The sequence below is a fragment of the Mustela putorius genome, unplaced genomic scaffold, assembly GCF_011764305.1.
Source record: "Mustela putorius furo isolate JIRA1106 unplaced genomic scaffold, ASM1176430v1.1 tig00001069_pilon_pilon_pilon, whole genome shotgun sequence".
Taxonomy (NCBI): Eukaryota; Metazoa; Chordata; class Mammalia; order Carnivora; family Mustelidae; genus Mustela; species Mustela putorius.
In genome coordinates, this window is record NW_025421558.1 from 2896059 (window position 1) to 2919441 (window position 23383).

General features: G+C 48.0%; 1 protein-coding gene across 3 annotated transcripts in view; it reads right to left on the reverse strand.

Moving 5' to 3' along the window:
- The window catches only part of FAT3 (FAT atypical cadherin 3), a 660150-nt gene that overhangs the window by 45699 nt on the left and 591068 nt on the right, over positions 1 to 23383 (reverse strand). For all 3 annotated transcript variants that reach the window (XM_004763574.3, XM_004763573.3, XM_045087202.1), the window contains exons 14-19: positions 15871 to 16260; positions 13051 to 13265; positions 11458 to 11595; positions 10355 to 10498; positions 7307 to 7504; positions 5156 to 5954 (exon numbers count right to left, since the gene is read on the reverse strand). In XM_004763574.3, coding sequence (XP_004763631.1) covers positions 5156 to 5954; positions 7307 to 7504; positions 10355 to 10498; positions 11458 to 11595; positions 13051 to 13265; positions 15871 to 16260 — 1884 coding nt within the window. The remainder of the gene's footprint in view (positions 1 to 5155; positions 5955 to 7306; positions 7505 to 10354; positions 10499 to 11457; positions 11596 to 13050; positions 13266 to 15870; positions 16261 to 23383) is intronic.

Below are 23383 nucleotides of genomic sequence, written 5' to 3' on the forward strand. Positions count from 1 at the left end.
AGGAACCCCTCCTTTGTCCCTCTTCTCTGCCCTAACAACACCACCTACAACTGTTTCTAGCTTCTGTTTGCAGCCAAGGAGCAAGGGAACTTCTGCAGTTTGCCTAGGAAAAGAGGATTCAAGGGGTCACAACCACTGCCCTTTAATATCTGGAGGGCAGCTTGTACAGGAGGAGTTAGACAGGTCAGGTTCTGGATGGTTCTAATGGATGGAGCTGGGTGACATGAGAAGAAGGTGGATTTGGGTGTACTAGGAGAGAGAAGATCATCTCGGGTCCAAATTGCGAGCTTGTGAGGCTGGCTGAATTGCCGTGTCAGGAACGTAGTTAACGGGATGTCTGTCATGGGAGAGAGGTTGGATTGGAAACCTTGAAGGTCCTTTCAAATGGTTGCAGAAGTAGTAGGGAGCCATGTTTGAGGCTGCCCGCTACAAATCATGGTGCAGCCATTGGCGTAGCTCTGTGAATTTAAGCAAGTCCACTGATCTTCCCAAGTCTTAATCTCCTTAACTTTTGAGGAAAGTTCATGATACTCTGCCTTTACGGTTATTAGAAAGGTTAAATGCCATTTTGTATGTTGGAAAAACAGCACAGTCCCTGGTCACCACTCAATAAATGTTAGTTGTTAAACTTGTTGTTGCTTCTCCCCTCCATGCCTTGGCTCTCATGCTTCTCGGCCTGGAGCACGTGCGTGATTCTAGGCATCCTTTCAGATCTAGCTCAGTGGGCATCACACTCAGTGATGTGCTCCAGTGTGGCTCTCCCCTCCCTGAACAATCTCTTGTGACAACGCCACAGGCCACGGTTGAGAGCAGGACTGCTGCTGCTCACACTCAGCCTGGCCACCGCCATGCTTCCCCCATGGCCAATGCTCCCTTTACCTTGTTCAGAGCTCTGGCTGTCACTGCCATCAACACCCTGGTCTTAAGCTCCAGTGGTCTCCTAGGGAGTCCATTCTCCTGGACAACTGTCTCCTTTTTGACAGATTTTTATTCAGACTTCTGTTTTTTTTCTTTTTAAAGAATTTATATATTTATTTGTCAGAGAGAAAGAGCCAGAGACCACAAGTAGGAGAAGTCAGAGGGAGAAGCAGGCTCCCCACTGAGCAAAGAGCCCAATGTGGGACTCGATCCCAGGACACTGGGGATCATGCCCTGAGCTGAAGGCAGACGCTTAACCAACTGAGCCACCCAGGCATGCCTATATTGAACTTTTGAAAAGTCATTGACATTTTTTAAAAAATGAACAACTGGCACAGCCCTATGGGACAGCAAGGGGGCAGGGCATCAGGGACAGCCCATAGGGCACCCATCGTTCCCTTCAGGCTTTCTTCCTGAAGTGCTGATATTCACTGAACTTGTAAAGTTCACCAGGAGTCATCTAGTGACATCAGAACTCTGTGTCTCTTGAAGTTCAGTTCAAACATGATGCTTGATGGTGGCTGGAATTTAATGAGCTGATTTGGCACTAAAATTCAAGTCTGCTTTCATTTAGTCAAAGCCACTCAGCATTTTGGTTCATGATGCTAATTTTGTTAATTGGACCTAAAAAACTGTGCAGGAGAGAAAGAGGAGGTGGAAGTGGGGAGGAGTATATTGAGGCCAGATCTCTATAAATACTGCGACACAGACCAAAACAGGCAGCTACCTGTCCTTACCATTGTAATTATTCCACCAATGGTGGAGAAGTCCATTTACTGTATCTGCCAAGCTCCCAGGGTAAACCAAGGAGCAGTGAATACTAGTTGTGCATATGTGTGCACACATGTGTGCGTGTGTGTCTGTGTGTTTTAAGGGGGGGGAATTCACTGAATTCAATTACCTCCCTATCCAATAAACGAGAAAATGTCTAAAATGCCTAGTGTTTCTTTAACAGTTCCTCACTGTTTCTTTAACAGTTCCTCACTATCAGAGGACACCTGAGAAGAAGTGAGAGCTATTTCTGTTTCTAAGAGTTTGTCCCTGAACTTGCAGAAAATCTTTCCTATTTTATCTTGCTATGGGATTTCCCCACGTTTGCTTTCCTGACTACCAGCGTTAGAATCACTCAGGGCTATGTATATAGATTCCTAGTCTGCACCTGAGACCCTCCGTTATGTTGAAGTATGGGCCTGGCGGTAGGTATTTCTGTTAAGACCCATGCTGGTCAGTGGTCTGCCAGGGAAAACGGGGCCACCTGAGTATTCCACAAAGCATACAGCACTGGGAACGTGATTCACACAGGGAAGGGAAGAGCCCTTGTTCTTAAGAGGGGCCCATGAAGAGACAATTGAATCCACATGCCACCCCCACCAGCCACACAGCCCTGGGCAGGGCATGGAGCAACCACATTCCATCAAGCGGAGAGGCTCATACATCACCTGTGGAAGATGGGTCTGGGCCAGGTGACCTTTCCATGTCTTTTTACTATGAAAATCCAGTATTTAATTTTACAGCTTAATTACAAGAGTGACTTGAAGGTGAGAAGAGACCCCAAGATGAGCCCGAATCTACATGTACAGCCTTCTTTGAGGAAATGCTCTTTTCAAACCAAGAAGGTCTCTTTGTGGGATGCTTGGGGGTTGAACCACAAAAGCTTCTGGAATGGGGACCTGGGTGGCTCAGTCGGGTAAGCCTCTGCCTTTGGCTCAGGTCATCATCTCCGGGTCCTGGGATCAAGTCTGCTGCTCCCTCTGTTTGTGCTCTCTCTCTCAAATAAATAAATTAAAAAAAATAATAATAAAGCTTCCAGCCTTCTGGATTTACTGGGAGTAGAAAGGTGTATGGGGACCACAGAATAGAAGTCCTGTGCGGGGACCCCACTATGAAACTAGCTGCATTATAAACATTAGTGTCTCAGGGCTCCTGGCTTACGCATCTGCCTTTGGCTCAGGTCATGATCCCAGGGTCCTGGGATTGAGCCCCGTATCAGGCTCCTTGCTCTGCAGGGAAGCCTGTTTCTCCCTCTGCCTCCCTCTGCCCCTGCTTATGTTCTTTCTTCATCTTTCTCTCTCTCTGTGCTAAATAAATAAATACATAAAATCTTAAAAAAAATATTAGGGGACGCCTGGGTGGCTCAGTGGGTTAAAGCCTCTGCCTTCGGCTCAGGTCATGATCTCAGGGTCCTGGGATTGAGCCCTGCATCGGGCTCTCTGCTCCTCAGAGAGCCTGCTTCCTCCTCTCTCTCTGCCTACTTGTAGTCTCTGTCTGTCAAATAAATAAATAAAATCTTAAAAAAAAAATATTAGTGTCTCATGAAAAACCTCCCTCTCTCCAACAAAAAAATCACCCTTCTGAGTTCCTTCTTTCAAGGAATTCTGCCCATTTGGGCCTCCTCTGACTCTTCCTGATGAACTCATACTCATCCCTCAAGACCCAGGACACAGACTGTCCATGGTATAGAAATGTCACAGAGAGCTTCCCTCCGGCGAGAGCAGGGATCCCGTCCTTTCTACTCCCTGCATGCATTTTAACCTCATTATTGCAAATAAGTACTTGCAAGCTGACCTCCCAGTGGCCAGCTCCTAAGGGCAGGGTCGGGTCTTTTCCACATTGAAGCTTTAGTGCCTCGCACACGGCTGCCACCACACACTTCTACTGGCTGAAACGAGTTCTCAGAGCACAGGGATTAATTAGCTGGTTTAGTTTCTCCCGCAGGGTCTGCCCCGTCCTGTAGTGAACCTCTTTCGAACCCTGCCGTGAATCACTGCAGGAAGTCCCCAGCAGAGCTTTGGTGCATAAATCAGTTTGCCTACAAAGGAAGTCTAGGTAAAGCCCGGGACAGCTGGCACTCATAAATCCTGCATGTTGGTGGCACCTGCCAGAAACGCATCATTTCCAGCCGGCGCGTTTTGAGTTACTTTGGAGCTGATTTACATATTCAACAGGTCAGACAGCACTGCACCCACCTGATGCGAACACAGAATTCACCGGGTACCACCACGGGGTGAGTGGCGAGCACTTTCTGTGCTGCCGGGAGGCTGTTGGAACATCTCTTGGCAGGAGCTGTGATCTCAGGACCTGTGCTCTGATGGTCTTGTTTTTCAAGCCACAACCAAGAACTTTCTATAAGGGAAAGAGGCCAGGGGCCCTGCCTGTCCCCAATTTACCTAAAGGGATGTTTTACAAATGGCCTCTCTTCTGGCCAGTTCTTTTGGGTCAAGTTCACGCTGGCTAGAAAAACTCTGGGTGCAATTTTCTTAGAAGAGGGCAGTGAATCTATGGCTCTACGTGTCAGAGAGGAAAAGAGGCAGAGGGTAACACTTCTCACTGACCACCATGGGCACAGGACTCTGAACAACTATGGCCTCTGACCGGGAAAGGTCAAGGTTCAGGGACTCTAGTTACATCAACAAACTTGAGCCATTCCATTTCCTCTGCTTTGAGGGCTGACTCCCTCCCTTGGCTGTGCTCCTCTCTGTGTGGTCCGTTTTTTCTCTGAAGCAAATTGAACTGCCCTTACCCTCAGCCATGGCTTCCTAACTTGTTGGCCTGCCTTTTGCCTGGGCCCAGCTAATTCATTCCCCTCTGCAACCAGCACGCTTTTTGCGAAAAACAGCTCTGATCCTGTCACTTCTTCACCTCACATCAGCCTACCACGGCTCCTCCTGCCTTGGAACAATTTCTACCACGTTCATTCTGGCTAATGGCCCTTGTGTGAACCCTGGGCTTGCTCGCAGGTCTCATCTGTCATCATGCCCCCACTTCCAGTAACAGAACATCTCTGTCACTCCCCTGCTGTAGGCTTCTCTCCTGCCCTGAACCTTCCTCATCCAAGCTGCCCCCTGGCCTGGAATGTTCTTCCTCCCCTACCCGTTCCCATGTGTCTGTTTCCTACTTATCCTTTCTCCCAACTTGTCAGTAGACCTTCCTCCTCGATGGGTCCTCCTGCAGGATTTTGTACTTCCTCTAGCAATACTTGGTGCCCGGGCACCTGCTAGCCTGCTGGTCTGTGCTGCTCAGTGAGCTGTTTGATCCCCGGGAAGAGGGGATTCCCTCATCTTGCTTGCTCCTGGCCGGGCATCAGTGGTTTGACTCACCATAGGTGGTCAGTAAACACTTTGTTGAGTGAGCGAACGCACGCTTATGTGAAGGGCACTGGGGTCTATGCAGACCCGCAGAGGTGCAGGAGCGGGGGTGGGAGTAGTGCAAGAGGTGGGGGCCTCCAAATCAGACTCACCGTTACAGGTGCAGCGCACATTTCTATAGAAACGTGGGCACACGAAGCTGATGCGCGCCGTGCTGTAGGTCATGAGCGCGTGGGAGTCCAGGGACAAGCCCTGCTGGCAGTGTTGCTCCTGACAGTCCAGCCCGGAGCAGTTTTTCTCCAGGATGGCCGAGATGCGCATGACGTTCTCCAGGTGCCGCCGGGCGTTGGACAGCTTCTGGATCAGGTAGGCCGGCTTGTAGAACTCACTGCTGTGCATCTCCACGGCGAAGAGCATGTCCAGCTGGGTGGTCCCCGCCACGGGCTGGATGCTGATGATGCGCAGACTGTCCTGCTTCTGTGTGAGGACGGCATTGCGCAGGGTTCGGCGGAAGCCGTGCATGTGCAGCCCCACGAAGTCCTCGGGGGACACGTTCTCGAAGCGGATGGTGACGGTGTTCTGCAGCATTTCATGAACCAGCTGCTCCACGTGTACGACCACGTCGATGGGCACCTGGAAGCGGCCGTCGCTCACAGACACGTTTAGCACGTACTTACCGCTGTCCAGGCCCCCCAGGGCGATGATCTTCCCGTCGTGACTGTTCACTTTGAACAAGCTCTTCTGCTCCGATTTCAGGGCAAACGTGAGCACATCATACATGTCTTGGTCCGTGGCATGGATCTTCCCAATGACCCCACCAGGAAAGTCGTCCTCCATGGTGACGATGTAAATCTCCAGCGGAATGGCCGTGGGCTTGTGGATACTTTCCTCGATGACCCGTACGCGGATGTAGGAGTGGGAGACCTGCTGGGGTTTGCCCGAATCTTTTGCCTAAAACAGCCAAGAGGGAGAAAGGCAAGAAACTCAGAAAGAGCGGAATCATTGGAAAACCAATCAAACTTCCCGAGAAGACGTTTATTCCTTTACCCGTGTTTGCTCCTTCCTCCATTCCCTGCTCCCGTTCCGCGAAATTGCCGAGGACGTGCATTGCAGGAGGAGAAGTGATTTCTCACCTTTGGCTCCTGCAGCAGTCAGCATGCAGGGCGGGACAGGACACAGTGAGGCAAGGACAAAGGAAATGTAACTGGTGCACTCAGGGACCTTAGGAAGGTAGAAACTCAGCACCTGGAGGTAGTTTCTCCTTAGGGACAAGGACGAGGAAGCTCTCCGTGGTGTTCCCAAAGTCTGAGATGCAGAATCTACTCTCTACCAGTCTGAAAGTGTAGGCAAGGAACCGTACTAGCTTCTGTGAGAAGGCTCGAAATGTCTCTCCTTGCTCTTGGTACCTCTACTGTGATATCAAATTATTTACATAGTATTGTTGGAGGAGTGGAAAGCAACTGGAGCATTCACAGATGTGCTCAGAGCCAAAAGTCATTAATCTGGAAGGTTTCTTGGACCAGAGCAAGCTGTAACTTACCCTAAGAAATAATGAACACAACGAAATGCCATCCAAATATAATTATTATTGTTATTATTGCTGCCATGAATAATGACTTTGGGTTGCCCTCTGTGGCAACTGTGAGTAAAAAAAAAAAAAATCACTTGGTTTCATGGAAGGGACCCAAATCTTCGTATATGCAAACTTCAATCCTGGGAACTCACTTCTTGCTCCTGGCCAAAGCCTTTCCATACCGGCCTTTTTGCCTCTTCGTCCTATTTCACTTTACATAGGCCACTCATCTTGAGTAAGCTGACATGTTGGGAGACCATGGCCATCCGACTTGGCCTCTCCTGTCTCCCTGGGACAACTCACCAAACAAAGGTCTCCTCAGAAGCAGAGGCCATGATATGCCTCAATCACATTAGGTAGCTTTGACAGGTGGAGTGTGTGGCAATTTCTAGTGGGTATAGAGCTGCAAGCCTTGACCAGCGAGTCATCTCTGAGGGTCAGTTAGAATGCCAGGAACTTGGAGAATGCAGATTTCGGTCCAGTGACTATCTGCCTGGGACAGGCTACAGGAATGTCCCTTCTGAACACGGATGCTTCCCTTCCTTCCTGTTCAATTTCACACAAAGAAGCTGCTTTTATTGGTGTGAAATTGAATTTGAGATTAAAAGGGGAACATTCCTGCACGGTAATGAATTATGTTGACTCGCTCAACAAAGAAAACCCATCCGATGGGCACAGAAACCAGCACGAGGGAGCGGGGGCCTGATGTGGACAGAGGACGGGGCCGTACCTGGACACACAGCACGTACTCTGGAGACCCCGTGTGCTGGAAGACCACGGCGGACCGCAGGATCCCATGCGGGTCCAAGACGAACTCCTCCTCTTCGTTTCCCGACAAAATAGAGAAGGAGAAGGGAGGCCCGTTGTGAAAGGAGTCTCTGTCTGTCACCACCAGCTGCAAGATGCTGGTGCCTACCGGCTTATTTTCCTGCATAAAAGAGGATATTAAAAAGGAAGATAAAATTACACCTCTCTTTACACTGAAAAAAAACCCCATCATTACCGGCTAGAAAACAGGGCTTTCAGCAGAAGGGATTCCCTGTGATATTATCTTGTCTTCTGAAAACATGCTGGCGTCTGTAAGCATCATGTTCGGCATCCTTGGCTGCCTCCCCACGACTGCCCCGTGCATTGAGGAGCTGCCGGTATGCATACGAGGACCTCCCAGACGGGCACCGGCTCCATCTTGTCCTTCACAGGTTGGAAAGGCCCTGAGTTCACCTCAATGGCTCTCGACTACAGGGTGCCCACCAGTGGTTGATCGTAAACCCTCTCAGGCCAAGAAAACATCCGCCTTTCAGAATGGGAAGGCCCTTCGTCACATCCTGTCACCAGGAGATCATGCTGAGGCCCAACACTGTGACACAGTGTCACAACATCGAACTTTCTGGGGAGAAAGTAAAGAGACCTCCTGGCAACTTCCCAGTAAACACACAAAGGCACATGCCAGGTGGGAATCGGGCCTTTACGCCTCACCCCTCAGAACATGGGTTTGCCATGTTCCTCGAGGAAAGGGAAAGGGGGTGGATTGGTTCCTAGGCCAAGAATGAAGAGAACAAAAATCCTTAAAGTCATCAGAATTTTTGGAAACCCTCATGTTATCATTCAAGCATTAGTTCGCAGAACCATCTCTTGCCTGTGCCCCAGAATAGAAACACAAAGGCTCTTTGTCACTCCTCCGAGGGTTGAAGGTTCTCCTCACTCCGATAACGCCAAATTAAATTTCTCTGTAGCTTAGGCATTGGTTTTCTGGCCCCCCTCTGTTTAGACTTCAGCAAGTCCACAGCTTTGGGCCTGAAGTCAGTTTCATTAGTCAGGCCTGCTGATGACATTGATTCAGCATTAAGTAAGTTTGGGTCACAGAGATGGAGACCGTGATACACTGCCGTGTGGACGGGAGTCATGCTTGGGGCAGGCACACTCAGGCTCTATGTGCTGATTCGTCTTATGAAAACCATGTGTTGGGATAAGGGAATTATCCTGGGTTGGAAAAAAGGGAGGCACATTCTTTGAAGGAGGAAGAGAAATGGACTTCAAAGATTCTTATTTTGCTCTTTCTCTCAAGTGGCCTTTTGGTCATCAAGGACTAGACACCAGATCCCCCTGCTGTCCGCCACCGCGCGGCCTCAGTGCAGGGTAGATTTACTGTTTCATGGTGACAACACACTCAGCACCACACAAAACAGCAGATTTATTGATTTGTTTGCTCACTTTATAAAGGCCATTTCCTCCAGTGGAGAGAGAGGGAGAGAGAGAGAGAGAGAATGTGTGCCCCAGGGGTCAGCATCTGAGAAGGAAGGGGGAGAGAAAGCGCAGACAGGCCCCAGCGCTGCTGTGAGCCACGGTCACTGCTCATGGCTGAGATTCTTGTTTCTTTCACTGCTGACTTCCCGTGGTGCACGTGAAAACAGTCTGTCAAGCTGATCGATGGGTGTCATAAACCCGAATGTTGAGGAGGCAAAGCCCATTTTGTTTCCGGGCGAGTGTGCAGAGGCTGTGCGAGGCGGACGGTGCCACTGTGGGAGGCAGCCTGGCAGGAGAGCGGTGTTCCAGGAGGGGAAATGCAGGAAGGGGTGGACCCCAGGGGCCAGCTTGGTGGAAGCGGGAGAGGGAGAAGCAAGCAGGACTGCTGGAAAGAGCATCAGAGAGGAGAGGAAGACCGAAATACCACCAGGGAAGGCATCAGATTTCGTGGACGAAGTGGGAGGCGAGAAGCAGAGGGGTGCACCTCCCCTCTCCCGCCTGAGTCCTGGACATCTTGGCGGAGGAGGTGGGGAGCCGGCCATGGAGGGCCAGACTCACAGTCTTGATGTTATTCCAAAGAGGTCCCTCAGGCCCCGGCTCACTCTCATCTCACCTTCTACCCACAGAGCCTGCAGACCCCGTGGGAGGTGATTCTGAGGCCAAACTGGATGAGACAATGGCTGGTTCTCCGGACTCTATGAGGCGCCCCCCACAACTTGCATATCAATCTCCATTGCCTCTAGCTCCTCCCTGCTCACAGCATCCCCAGACTGGATCCCCTGACCCTCCTGGAGCTGGAAAGGTGGGGGCGGGGGTGGGTAGCTCTGCCCCTAGCACCGGGCTCATGAAACAACTTTTGAATTAAAAAATGCATGGGAAGAAGAGGCATCTCTGCCCACCCCCACTCCCCTACTGCACCACAGCAGAAGACCAGCAGGAAGCTACTCCATCCTGCAGCGTGATTTTAAGGAGCAGGTGGATTTAAAGTGCTAAGCAAATTGCTTCTGGAAGATTGATTTTAATGAGTAGCAGCTCTTTCCTGATACCCGATCTGTCTTGGAGAGATGAGACAGTTTGGAGCAATCTCCCTCTGCTGCCGGGACTGCATGGAGTGGCAGAAAGCCAGCCTGCTGTGGGGGTGAAAAGAGGGTGGTTTCTGCAGAGGACTGACCTGGGTTCAAATCCCGACTCTGACACTTACAAGCTGCAGGATCTTGGGGGAGCTACTGAACCTCTTAGGCCCTCAGCTCCCTCACTGTCAAGTGGGGGTTGGGTTGCTGCTCCCTCCCACTTCACTGACTGGGCTGTGGTAGGGAGAGTTGGTGCCTGCAAAGAGCCGCACCCCTGGAAGGACGCCATTGGCAACAGTGCTCATCAGTGGTTCTCAGTCAGCTGCTATGGTAGAGTCAGGCTCTTTCATCCCAGGCTCGTAACAGGATGAGTTGATAGGAAAAAAGAAAAAAAAGTGGACAAAACGATGAGTAAACCATAGCAGAGGAAGAAGGCTGAGTGTATCAGGCCCAGATTTGCTCACCTGGATCACAGCGGTATAGTTAGCAGGCGTGAAGACTGGGCTGTTATCGTTCACGTCGGAAATGTCAATGTTGACAGTGGCTGTGGATGACATCGCAGGAATGCCGCTGTCGATTGCCTGGACAAGCAGGGAGTATCCAGACACCTGCCAGAGCACAGAGGGCCGACGACAGTGAGGAAGGGCAGCCTTTTCGTCCTGCTGCCCACACTCGGAGGTGCTGCAGGCTCGGCCACGGGCTGCTGAAAACTGGCACCTTCTCTCTTGGTTCTCTAGATTGGGGTTTCTCAACCTCGACACTCTGATATGTGGGCCTGAGGTAATTCTTGGCTGCTGGGGCCTGGCTTGTGCCTTTGTAGGATGTTTAGCGGCATGCCTGGTCTCGACCCACTAGAAGCCAATGTCCCTTGCTGCCCATTTGGGACAACCAAAACTGTCCCCATATATTGCCAAGGGTCCCCTGGAGGGGCCAAACCACCCCTGATTAGAACTGCAGCTCTCGGCCTTTGTTTCAAACACAATTGCTGTCACCCGAACATTATTTTTCTTCTGATCCTTCAGGAGTTATGGGTACCTGCCACGTAGGGAGGTTCTTTTTCTTTTTAGTGATATCTTTTCCCATATTTAATTTCACTCCGAAGGCATATATTTTTAGTCAAAACACACAATGTTTAGAAACTTAGTTTAACCTTGGCAGAGGAGGAGTTTTCTGGATCATTCTTTCTGACCTAAATATCTTCAGGTGGTCCTTTTGTAACTTCTCACCTAGGCCTAAAGCTGCCGATGAGACCAGGGCCACAGGATCCCAATGCTGAAGGTATTTTCTTGCCTTCTCACTCTAGGAAGGACTGAAATTCAAAGCATCCAGAAAGACACACCTTTGCTCTTTCTTTAAAACACCCATAAATAAGAAACTGCCCGTATCTATTGGCAGAAAATTCTTTCCAAGACTTAACCCCAATATGTTATGCTGCCCTTCGGGCCATTCTATTTACTGTCATTATCTGGCGTGGAGAATCTTCCTACATTTTCCTCAGGGAGCCTGTGCTGAATTCCAGTGAAGGGACGGGGGTGGATGTGAGGGGAGCTGGCCCAGACTAGCTTACCCGTTCTCGGTCTAATTTCTTCTTAACCTTTACAAGTCCTAAGACAGGCTCCACGGCAAATTCATTGTCCCGATCTCCGTTCACAATAGAGAAACGAATCTGTCCGTTGGGCTGGCTATCCGCATCTTCTGCTACTAGCTTCATGGGACATAAGCAAAAAAAACAAAAACAAAAACAAAAAAACAAAACAACAACAACAAAACCATTACAGGAGAGACCGAGAAAAGGTTTATTTTTAGGGTCCCAGGTCTTACAAATGGGCATAGCTGGGACAGTCTTCTTAGGCACTGTGCTCAAGTGCCAACGATCACCCCCCACTGGAAGAGCTGACGGCTTGGCTGAATGAGCGAGGTGTCATTACTGGAGCCGCCATTTTCTTTCCAGTGATTTCTGTCTGTCTGCCATTTGATGCTCGTTAGACATGAATTTCCTCAGGCCTTGAGCAGGTAAGGGTAGAGCCAAAGCTAACTGATAGGGATAGTTGGGTGATTTTTTTTTTTCTCTAATTCTGCAAAACAATGGTCTCTGTCATGAAGTCAAGACATTCTTTAAATCTATGCATTTCCATGTTAAGGAAGCCCAAAGAGAATTCCCTTTCCCACATGGCAAACACACCTGCCCCACTGTCTGCTGCTCCATTTTGGGGATATTGGGATTTCTGTGGGTGCAAGTAGTCTCTTCACAGCCAGGAAGGAGAGAGGGCCTGGGAAGTCCACCACTGGTACTGCAGGAGCCAAAGATAGGGATAGACAGAAGGGACTTGTCCAGTAGGGATGGTGATGATGATAAGCGTGGGACTGATGGTTTCCAACATGTAATTTGTAAGTCTGAGAGGACCCATGTTCTCCTAACACATGGCTTGCTCTTACTGGTATTAGAAAAAAAATTCCTTCCAGAAGGAGTTCCTTTAAGAGTGGCCAATCAGGGACACCTGGGTGGCTCAGTTGGTTAAGTAGCTACCTTCAGCTCAGGTCATGATCCCAGCGTCCTGGATCAAGTCCCACATCAGGCTTCTTGCTCGGCAGGGAGCCTGCTTCTCCCTCTGCCTCTAGCCTGCCACTCTGTCTGCCCGTGCTTGTGCTCTCTCTCTCTCTCTCTCTCTAACAAATAAATAAAATCTTTAAAAAAAAAAAAAAAGAGTGGCCAATCAATCTTAATCTTGCTCCTATATAAACTGCCCTACTCTTTGTAGATGCGTGTGTGTGTGTGTGTGTGTGTGTGTGTGTGTGCTGGTTGGGGGGTGAATTTATTTTATCCTTAGCCATGTAATAACTTATTATCTTAGGTCAGAAACTGGTGAGAGCTATCATTACAAATGTATTCCATGGTCTGTTTTGTTTTCTTGGAAAACATACACTCCAAGAAAGAAAGTAATTATTGGTCATTTATACCTTGCTATAAACGAATTTATCAGACCCTTCCAATGTATAAAAGAAGGAACAGCTGAAAGATTGGTGACTGACTAGAGTTCTTGGGGACAAAAAGACCCTGAATACAGAAAGTATGACGAGAACCCAAGGTAACTTTTGCTCACTTTTTCACTCTATTTGGAATCATGAGTCCCAGGCATCTGGGCCGCCCACTGGCACCTACCAGAATGACAGAGTCACCGACCAAGGCATCTTCACTGATGACAGCGCTGTAAACATCCTGGCTGAACCTGGGAGGGTTGTCGTTCACATCCGTGAGGTTGATGCTGACGGTGGCCACCGCACTGAGAGCTGGTGTACCCCCGTCTTTGGCTTCCACCACCAGGAAAAACTTTTTGCATAATTCATAGTCCAGGACCTCAGAGACAGAAATACCCCCTTTGAAGAAAAATGGGAAGTTTTTAGATTTGATTAGGGGAAAAAAACACTGGTCAGCAGTTCCGTAATCATGGGAATATTTATAACATCATCTCCAGCCAGGAATTGTAGATATTCAGGAATCTGTTTATTTAATGCCCCGTGGAATGCATTTCAGAGTCTGATTAATGCTGTCAGTTAAAACACAGCCATCCATCAGATGCAACACTGGACAAAAAAAGTCTTTGACGGTTTTTACAATAGTTTCTGAACTTCTCTCAAGCAGCCCTAAACTGTCTGGCATTATTCGCCTCTATGCGGCTGGGGAAAAGGGACAGAAACAAGCTTCCCTGATAAGGGTCTCCTGATGATCCTTTAATTGGACACAGGCAGACAGAGAATGAGCTGAGATGTGGGGCTGTGATTTCATGACCCCCCCACCCCGCCACAGACTTCGCTGAATTCAATTAACCACTAACGTGCTGTGCCAAGTTATGATGTGCTTATCTAAAGCTATTACAGCACAAAGAGGACAAAGAGCTCAGACAGCTCAAGGTACAGTGACCTAAAGAAAAGCAAATACCTGGGATTAGCAGTCAAACAGTAAATGTGAGTTTAGTGTCCACAACTACAGGACATGGTGTCCATATCATAGTGCAATTCAAATTAAGCCAGTAGAACAGGTGAAAGTCCCTGGCGAGGTGCCACCCCTTGGAGGGGCTCTGAGAGTGCCTCTCCCTCCCACTATATCCCCTTCTGGTGAGGTGACCCAATCCTGCATTCCGCAACTGGAAACTGGTCACAGTCCTGCCTGCAGAGCTGTTCTCAAGGGCATTCACCTCTCTGCCTACTGGAAAACAATCATTAGGACCAAGATCAGTAAGTCACATCCATTCACATCTCCAAACCATCACCTTCCCTAGCTGCTAAACTTGCCCTTCTATTTAAGGTGAGAAACAAAGTCATACCTATAACAAGAGCCTCTTTTCCCCCATAATTAAGTTTTTTCAGCAGTTACCACTCTTAGTGCTTTGTTTTGTATTCCAGTCTTGTTGTCCAGTGCCAAACTTAAACAGCACTTAACCATTTCCCCATGGTGTTCATATACAATGACCGCAACTAGACAGACCAAGTCTAACACATATTTAAATGAGGGAAATCCCATACATTTTAATTTGAAGTAGGGACCATAATAAACAGAGTTACTGCTGGGAGAAGCTGCTAATGCAATTCTTCTATCAATATCAAAAAATGAAACAAAGCAAAAACAATTCTTTCCACCAATATTTCCTAAACCTGATGGCAGGGATTGTATCTCCTTCCCTTTTTTGCACCACCCCCACCCAGCAGAGTAGGGCCTAATGGAGTGAGAATGTGTATTCCAGAATCAGGAAGATCTGGGCTCAAATCGTGGCTCCCCCACTGACTCCCAGTAGGCGCTGGAGAACTTACTTAACCTCTTCGAAGCTCTGTTTTCCTCACATGGGAAAGGAGAGAAATAACTAACAATTTAATAGGAATCTGGCGTATTCACTATGTTAAGTAAATGTTGCTAATTATGATAGTTTCCTGTTCATGTTAACTGAATTATTCAAAGGAGAATTTTTGCCACCTTTGCCACCTTGCTCAACAAGTACATTTTCCTTGTGTCCAACGGACGGAAAGTGGGAGAGACTTACCTTTCTTACCTGAAAAATGGGCCTGCCTTGACTAAGATTATTTATAGGGGAATAGGTAGGCAAATGAGAGTATCTATGAAAGTGCTTTGAAAACATTGATACAAACATTATAAATACATAGTGGAAAGTTATATTTACTCTTCAAGGAATACCCAAACTTGTTTCTTGAATTACTATCTTTATGGTCCTAAGTGCCCCCAATAGTTAACTCCCTAATAAAAAGAAAGCCCTAGTGTCCTCTTTTTGTTCTCTTGATTTCTTTCTAGACATGTTTTCCCTAGGTGATGAGGCACCGTCCCTGAGTTTGCAAAGCACGAGGCCTGGGAGTCTTCTGACTGGGAGTAGGGGGCGGGACTCCAGCACAGGGCGGGTTCCATCTGACCAGGGTGCTGAGCTGATGAGGTCTGCGTGTCACCGTGCACACACACACCACTTTTCAGCATCTGCTTGGGTGGGTGACCAGAGAGTGGAAGCCTGAGCGTGGACGGGGAAAAGCGCTCCTAGATTCTAGGAGCACTTGCACACACATAAACACAATGATCCAGGTAAAACAACAAAAAATGAAACAAAGCAAAAACAGAAAAGACAGGGAAAGAAACAAACCCTTATGCTTGGTATGCAAATACTACTTCCTGTCCCCCATCTATGAGCAACATTGCTAATCCCGAGCCTTCCTCCTCCGAGACATTACTAGAGCCCACCTAGAGGTCAAGTGTTTGCTGAATGAGCCCACAGCTAGGGGTTTAACACTTGGCAGTGGGCATCCCCAGAAGCAGGTACCAGAAGGACCCCTCACATCAGCACGCAGGCCCAGCCATGAGAAGATGTGCTTCTAGTGGGAGGGAGGGAGGAGGAGGAAAAAGAGTCCACCCAAAGTTCAGTTAGAAGGCTAAGAGAAGCAGGATATACTGAAGCTGAGAGTTCTGAGCAGGTTGGCCTGTACCCACCTGTCTTGGGGTTGATTCGAAATCGCCCTTGCTCATTCCCAGACCGTATGAGATACGTAATCTCAGCATTCGTGCCGATATCTTTGCTGGTGGCAAAAACAGCAAGCACTTGGGTGCCCGGGGAGGTGTCCTCAGGCACACTGACCAGGTAGTCCCTCCTCTCGAACACAGGCGGGTTGTCGTTAATGTCCAGGACGGTGATGGTGACCGTGGCAAGAGAGGACAGAGCCTGGCCGGGGCTCTGGTCGGTGGCCTGGACACTGATATTGTAGGAGGGCTGCTGCTCTCGGTCCAGCGGCTGCTCCAGGATGATGATGCCCGATGAGCTGTCGATGGAGAAGAACCCGTTGGCAGAGTCCGCCAGGGAGTACACCACCTTCCTGTTGATGCCTGCGGGAGACATGAGAAGGTTAGTGACAAGAGCATGGCTTGACGCTCTGCACTAGAATTTTATGGCTGTGCTGACTTAGGGGGCTGCTCAAAGATCTGTACTGACAGAAACCAACAGCTGTGGTCCTACAAAAGTTTTAAAAATATACAATTAAATTAAATGGTAAGGAAATGTAAAATATTGGCAAGAAATGTAAGTAGTCGTGTATTCTTCACATATTAAAGAAGCCCACATATTTTTAAAGAAAAAGTCCAAGATGTCAATAGATATACGGGTAACGATGTGCCACAGAAAGAGAAATACAAATTCATCCATTCCCTTTACACATGTGTGTGTGTGGAATTGATCAGGCACTATTCTAGGTGCTAGGGATTTTAGCAATGGACAAGAGTCAAACATTTCTTGAGGAAATTATTACACTTAGTGGGAGTAAATAAGAAATTAACAAGCAATAAAGAGTAAAATAAATGGTATGTTAGGGAGTAAAAAGAAGGAAAAATAAAGCCGTAAGGGGTGATGGGAATACTGCAGTGAGAGAGTGTGTGTGAGGTGGAGGGAAGGGTGGTCACTTTAAACAAGGTGGTCACGGAAGGCCTTGACATTTGAATAAACACCCAAAGGAGGGGAAGGAATGAACAGCACAGTTGTTGGTAGGGTAGGGAAGAGGGCAGGCAGAGGGACCCACGAGGGCAGATGTGGAAGCCCCTTTGGTGTGTTTGAAGGCACCGTCCAGAAGGCCCATGTGACACAGTCAGGAAGAAAGGAGTAGAAGATGGTTTCTGGGTGAGAGCAGGCTGGGGAGCAGAAAGCGTGGGGTTGTGGTGCTGAGGTGGGAAGCCAGCTGAGTCTCTGAGGTGGGAGGTCATGACATGGGACTCAGATTTTAACAGGATCACTCAGGCTGCTGGGTGCAAAGAGCAGGACAAGCAGCGAGCGAGCGAACCAGCCGAGACAGCTGGTCGACTTCCACGGGAGCTCAGGCATGTGACAGCGGCAGCTCGCTCAGGCCTCTCAGATGATGAGAACTGGTCGGTGCCAGCCTGTTCTGAACACGTAGGTGATAAGGCTGATTTCTGATGGTGGGGCTGGCAGGATACAGGGTGTGAGAGGAAGAGAAGATCCTGGGATGACTCAGGTTTGGGCCTGAGCAGCTGAAAAGAGGGAGCTGCCGTCGGCAGGGTCAGAGGGGATGGCAGGAGGATGAGGACGACAGGCCAGGAGCTCCATTTTTTTTTTTTTTAAGATTTTATTTATTTATTTGACAGACAGAGATCACAAGTAGGCAGAAAGGCAGAGAGAAAGGAGGAAGTAGGCTCCCTGCTGAGCAGAGAGCCTGATGTGGGGCTCAATCCCAGGACCCTGGGATCATGACCTGAGCCGAAGGCAGAGGCTTTAACCCACTGAGCCACCCAGGCGCCCCATGGGAGCCCCATTTTGGACAGATTAAATTCGAGATGGGCATCTTATACATAAGTGGAGACTCAAGTAGGGAGCTAGCACAGGAGGCTGGAGATCAGAGCAGAGGTCCACGCGAGCTATGAATGGGCGGCTGCCAGCATTCAGGTGCTGTGCAGAGCCATGAGAATGGGTGAGGCCATAAGGGGATGTAAAGAGAAAAAAGAAATCCAGTGGCCAGGGAGCCTGGAGCACTCCATCAAAGAAGGGAGAATACCTGCTCAGAAGGTGACCTCAAGCTCTGTGATTTAAAGGAAGGTGCTTACTTAACCAAAATATCATTTTACCTTAATATACACAAAAGCTAGAACTTATCAGCCAGGACATGTCTACCAACAACCAACAAATTAGTGAATGATGATCTGATTGAGTTCTGGTTCTGGAGACCGATTTAACTCTTTTCATCAGAGGACTTTAGCATTTCAAAATAGTTTATGCACCCCAAATTCAGCAGGTGTGAAGATTTGTAAGAGGCAAAATGTAATGACTTTGTAGGCTGAAAAAGCATTATTTTGATCCTAAATGCTTTTTTAAAAAGATTTTTAAAAATTTATTCATTTAAGAGAGAGAGACACACACAGAGAACACAAGCAGGGAAGAGGCAGCGGGAGAGGGAGATGCAGACTCCCTGCTGAGCTGGGGGTCAGACATGTGTTCGATCCCAGGACCTAGAGATCATGACCCGAGATGGTGACAGATGCTTAACCATCTAAACCACCCAGGTGCCCCTTGATTCTAAATGCTCTTAATGAAGACAGCCATGAATCAAGGGTCTTTAGCTAGAATGGCCAACTGAAAATGTCTCTTGCGAATCATGGACTCCTAGAATGTAAGCTTTTAGAGGGGAGGGCCTCCGTCTGTGTTGTTTTCCACTATAACACCTTACCATGGGGTCAGGCATTTGGCAGTAATAAGAGTTAAACACTTTACCTCCCCCTCACAATGTGTAATTTCCCTTAAGCCAAAATTCCCAGCAAACCAATAAAATCATATATCTAGAGGGAATGACATAAATTGCAGTATGTGGCTTTCACCAAAAGGTCAACACTGAGAGAGCTTGTTCTTGGTTCCATTCCAGAGAGTCCATTTTTCCCCAAAGTTTCATCATTTACTTTTATTTCTCTTTCAAAACAACTACCCTGTGATATATAAACACCAACTTCTGATTTTCTTGGTGCGGGGGTTAAAAACAAGAAGGCTTTCCTCTTCCCTTGCTGTCCCTTGACATAAAGCCCCAGAGCAGAGGTTTCAGGGATGTTTTCTGACCCTTTGCGGGGTGGCTCCAAGTTTAAATTCTTCAGCGATTCTGGGGGGTGAATATACCCAGTGTTCCAAGAGTGCTGCCTGGGTGTCAGAGCTGGTTATGTGACCCAGAGGTGGCCTGGACTGATTAGCTGCTCTCAGGAAACTTTTCAAAATCACAAGCACAGATTTATGGAAACACATCGGCGATGGACACAAATATACCACACGGCTTTTCAAATCCCACACGCGGCCTATGGATCTGACTTCCATGCCCAGCATCTGGAAGACCAACGGCTCTTACCAAGGATGAGATGGAGCAGGAAGTTCACGCAGGGTCTTTCATCTGAGCATCTGCTCACAACTACAAGACCCACTTCTCTGAGGCACAGACCAAGGACTGACGGATTTGCCCCTGGCCACTAACATTTTTAGGTAAGCACAAGGGACAAAGTCCTGGGTTGCCTAGGCAAAGCCCCTTGAGGATTTCCAGAGATCTGCTCCCAGACACGATGCCCCTTCAGGCCTGGAGATCGTCCAGAAGAAGGGAATTTGTGACTTGCTGTTCTGACAGCAGGGGCGCTCAGGACGAGCTGAGTGAGGAGAGGAAGGGGTTGGAGCCACACCCGGCTGTGGCAGCAGGGCCTGAAGGCAAGGTGCCTCTCATGGCTGCCTTGGGTTTCCTTCACTGGGACAGACAGCTAAAATCTAATTAAAATTATCACGTATGTTCCCTGTCTGCCGCTTTCTCTTCCAGCCTTTTCAGAGGAGCCGGGCTTTGCTCCCATCCTCAAGCAGGAGATGCTGTGTTCTCTGAGCATCCTGCTCAGCGGGCTAGCCAGAGAGCCGTGTTGTTGGAGCTCCGTTTACAAGGCTGACATTAATCAGCACACAAAGACCACGGCTCCCCTCCAGGCAGATTCTGTTCATTTAAATTCGGTGACGGGTTTTTTTCTGCTTTACCACAGCAGAAAGCCATCCCTTTCCCTCCCCCCACCCCCACCCCCACCAAGCTGCTGACCCAAACTCCCCCCCACTTCCCATTCATTTTGCTTCTGACAGTACCTTGGGCATTCACACCAGGACAAACTGGGAGATTTATTTTTTCCTTCTCCTTTCTGTTCCCAGTCAGACTGATACGGAAGCGAGACCAGAAAAGGGGGAGGGGAAAAAAAACACCTCAAACCAACAAACCTGCTTAATGGTATCACTTATGATTTGGTAGCTCTCAAGAAATGAGCAGAATATATTTTTGGAATATTTTTAAATTCCCATTTGGACCCAACTGCAATGGATTTCGATGATTTCTAGAAATAAAGTCAGATGGGTAAATGCCAATTTGGAGGTGCAGTACTTGGATCTTTGCTGTGTTACCATGTGATGGGAGCTATCTTTGCTAAATGAATGAAGGTCATGTCGCTGAAGAGGTAACTTTCTACCCAAGGGCGTAGGATAAATGCCATCCTTCAAATCACCATCCCTTTGCTATGTTCCCCAGCAGAAAAGATGAACCCGAGTAGAAAACTTGCTTGCTAATTGGCCTAATGCTCTTACTACATGACACCATGTATTATATTAAGGTATAACATTAATCCATCATTTTGTGTCTGTGTTTTTAAGTATGTAATTCTCTTCTCCAATTTGAGCCTAATTTAATGAGGACGGAGCTACTTAGCTTCTCAAAATGCTGAAATGACAGGCTATTGAGAGAAGTACGCCTTTCACTGTAAGTGAAGTTTCTTCGCCTTAACTGTGGCAAACGGAGCAGGCAGGTCTTCAGAGGATAAAAATCAAGTAAAAAGAGAGTGATTAAAATCCCTATTTGCTCAAAGGAAGTCAGAGGCAGTGGCATTTTGTGGAGTGGGCTTGGAGGGAAGAAAGAACCTCTAAAAATTCCAAGTTTGGGAATGCTATGAGACTGTGTGTTTGTCGGGGGGTCGGGGGTAGGGGTGGCCAAGGGCATCTATATTCCCTTCCTTGGAAGGTTTCTAAATGACGGTTAGGTTCCTCTCAACTCAGCCAAATGGAATGATAGATCTTTTGGGCATGGAACAGCACATAAAAGTCAAAGTTGTGAATGCTTTCCAATAAAGTGGTCCAGTTCTGGAAGGAGATCTTGCCTCTGGCCCATGGTTTGCCCAAACTACCCAAGCATACTTGGACAGGTCACTTAACTTCTTCCCTGGGTCTCAGGTCTCTTCATTTTTAAAGTGACAGAACCCAGGTCAGTTGAGGCCCAGAACGACCTTCTAGACCGTGCTTCATGTCCAGATTAAACCAAGAGAGAGAGTTTCGTTTATATTTCCAAAAGATCATCCCCCACTCTCAAAGTGCTCATTAAGTTGCAGGCATGGGCATACGTAGGCTTCATCACTGAAGTACAAAGTAAACCTCATCATGATGAGCTACTGGAATATCCTGGATGGGAAGAAAACTTAGCACAGCCATTCTTACCACTCAGTTAAGGGTTCAGAGTTCACATATACGGCTTCCAGCAAGGTTTTATCACTTCAGTGAGAAAGAAAGCTCACTGTAGGGTCATTCCCAGGGATCTAACCCAGTGTCAGAAGAACTCACCTTTATGTTTGAGATTGTTAAAGGTGTTAGAATCAGCACTGAAACTGAATGGCGACGCAGCAGGTACATTGAGATTGTTATAACGTGGAAAAAATGTTTTCTGCCCTCCCTTCTAACATCAAGCTCTCTAAGCTTAAGGAAACTGCAAGAGCCCTGTCATGCTTGCTTTGGGGTTTTCGGTCGGAGGCAGTTATGACTCTATCAGGACCTTTATCTGTGACATGCATACCCCCAGCAAAATGCACAGCATCTGGTCTTTAGGAAGCCCAGTAAAAATGGGGGCTCTGCTCAATTCTTATAAATTGGCTTTTTAAAAAAGATGCCATTTATTTATTTGACAGAGAGAGACACACACAATGAGAGAGGGAATACAGGCAGGGGGAGGGGGAGAGGGAGAAGCAGGCTTCCAGCTGAGCAGGGAGCCAGATGTGGGTCTCCATCCCAGGACCCCGGGATCATGACGTGAGCCGAAGGCAGACGCTTAACAACTGAGCCACCCAGGCACCCCTAGACTGGCTTTTAATAAAAGAATTTGAATTCCAATGGAATAGCTATCTGGGGAAGAAATGATCTGAAATAATCTCAACAATCAGACTCTAGTAACCTTCTAAATTTTGGTTCTCATCGCTTATTTTTTTTTCATCAACTTTATTGTTATCCTGAGGCATCATAATTAGTGTATTGCCACAGGAACACATTTTAAGTGTCCAGCCATAAATTCTAACAAATGTATACCCCCATGGAACCGTGGCTCTCATTGGCATCTAGAACATTTCAATCACCCCTGACAGTTCCTTCATGTTCCATTTTGGTCAGTCCCCCAATCCCACACTGCCGGCAGTCTAATACATTGGTTTTGAACCAGCACTTTTCCGGCTTTCATTAATGCCTATTCATCAGTGCCAGAAATCCCACAAGTATATTGAGTTTTCACAGTCTTTATGGCCCAGACTTGGTGACTAAGGCACGCTCTTATTTAAGCTAGAAGGATTATCCCTTGAAGAAAAATGATAGACAAAGTTTTGGCTCTTGAGTACGTCATTGCATTCTTTTTTGACGGCCTTATCCTTAAAAGACAGTAGTTACTTCTGACAGGGGCAAGGGTTCTGTCTTTCTCACAGCAGACATTGGACATGACCCTTGCATTTCATCAGGTTTTGCCAAGTGCCACCTGTTTGACTAGTCTGGGTACAGCTCTGAGGGGAGGGGAGCCCAAAGGACACCGTCTCTAAACCTAGGAGTTTAACAATTGATGAGGAATTATTTAAACTAGAGGGTTTATGGTGGCGCCTGGGTGGCTCAGTGGGTTAAGCCGCTGCCTTCGGCTCAGGTCATGATCTCAGGGTCCTGGGATCGAGTCCCGCATCAGGTTCTCTGCTTGGCAGGGAGTCTGCTTCCTTCTCTCTCTCTCTCTCTCTCTCTCTCTGCCTGCCTCTCTGCCTACTTGTGATCTCTCTCTGTCAAATAAATAAATAAAATCTTAAAAAAAAAAAAAAAGCCTCTGCCTTCAGCTCAGGTCATGATCCTAGGGTCCTCGGATTAAGCCCCGAATTGGGCTCCCCACTCAGCAGGGAGCCTGCTTCCTCCTTTCTCTACCTGCCTCTCTGCCTACTTGTGATCTTTTTTTGTGTGTCAAATAAATAAATAAAATCTTTAAAAAAATAAAATAAACTAGAAGGTTTAGATTTTCCTGCATGCCTTCCCTCAGTGTCCTTCTCACCTCTGAATTGGAATGGCAGGTTCTTTTGATTCTGTCTTGGAGACATCTCTTGATGGTCTGTGGCCAGGTCTCGCCGCCAGGTGAAGCTCCTCTCTAGTCTCACTTAGACTGTAGCAAGAGACTCCTGA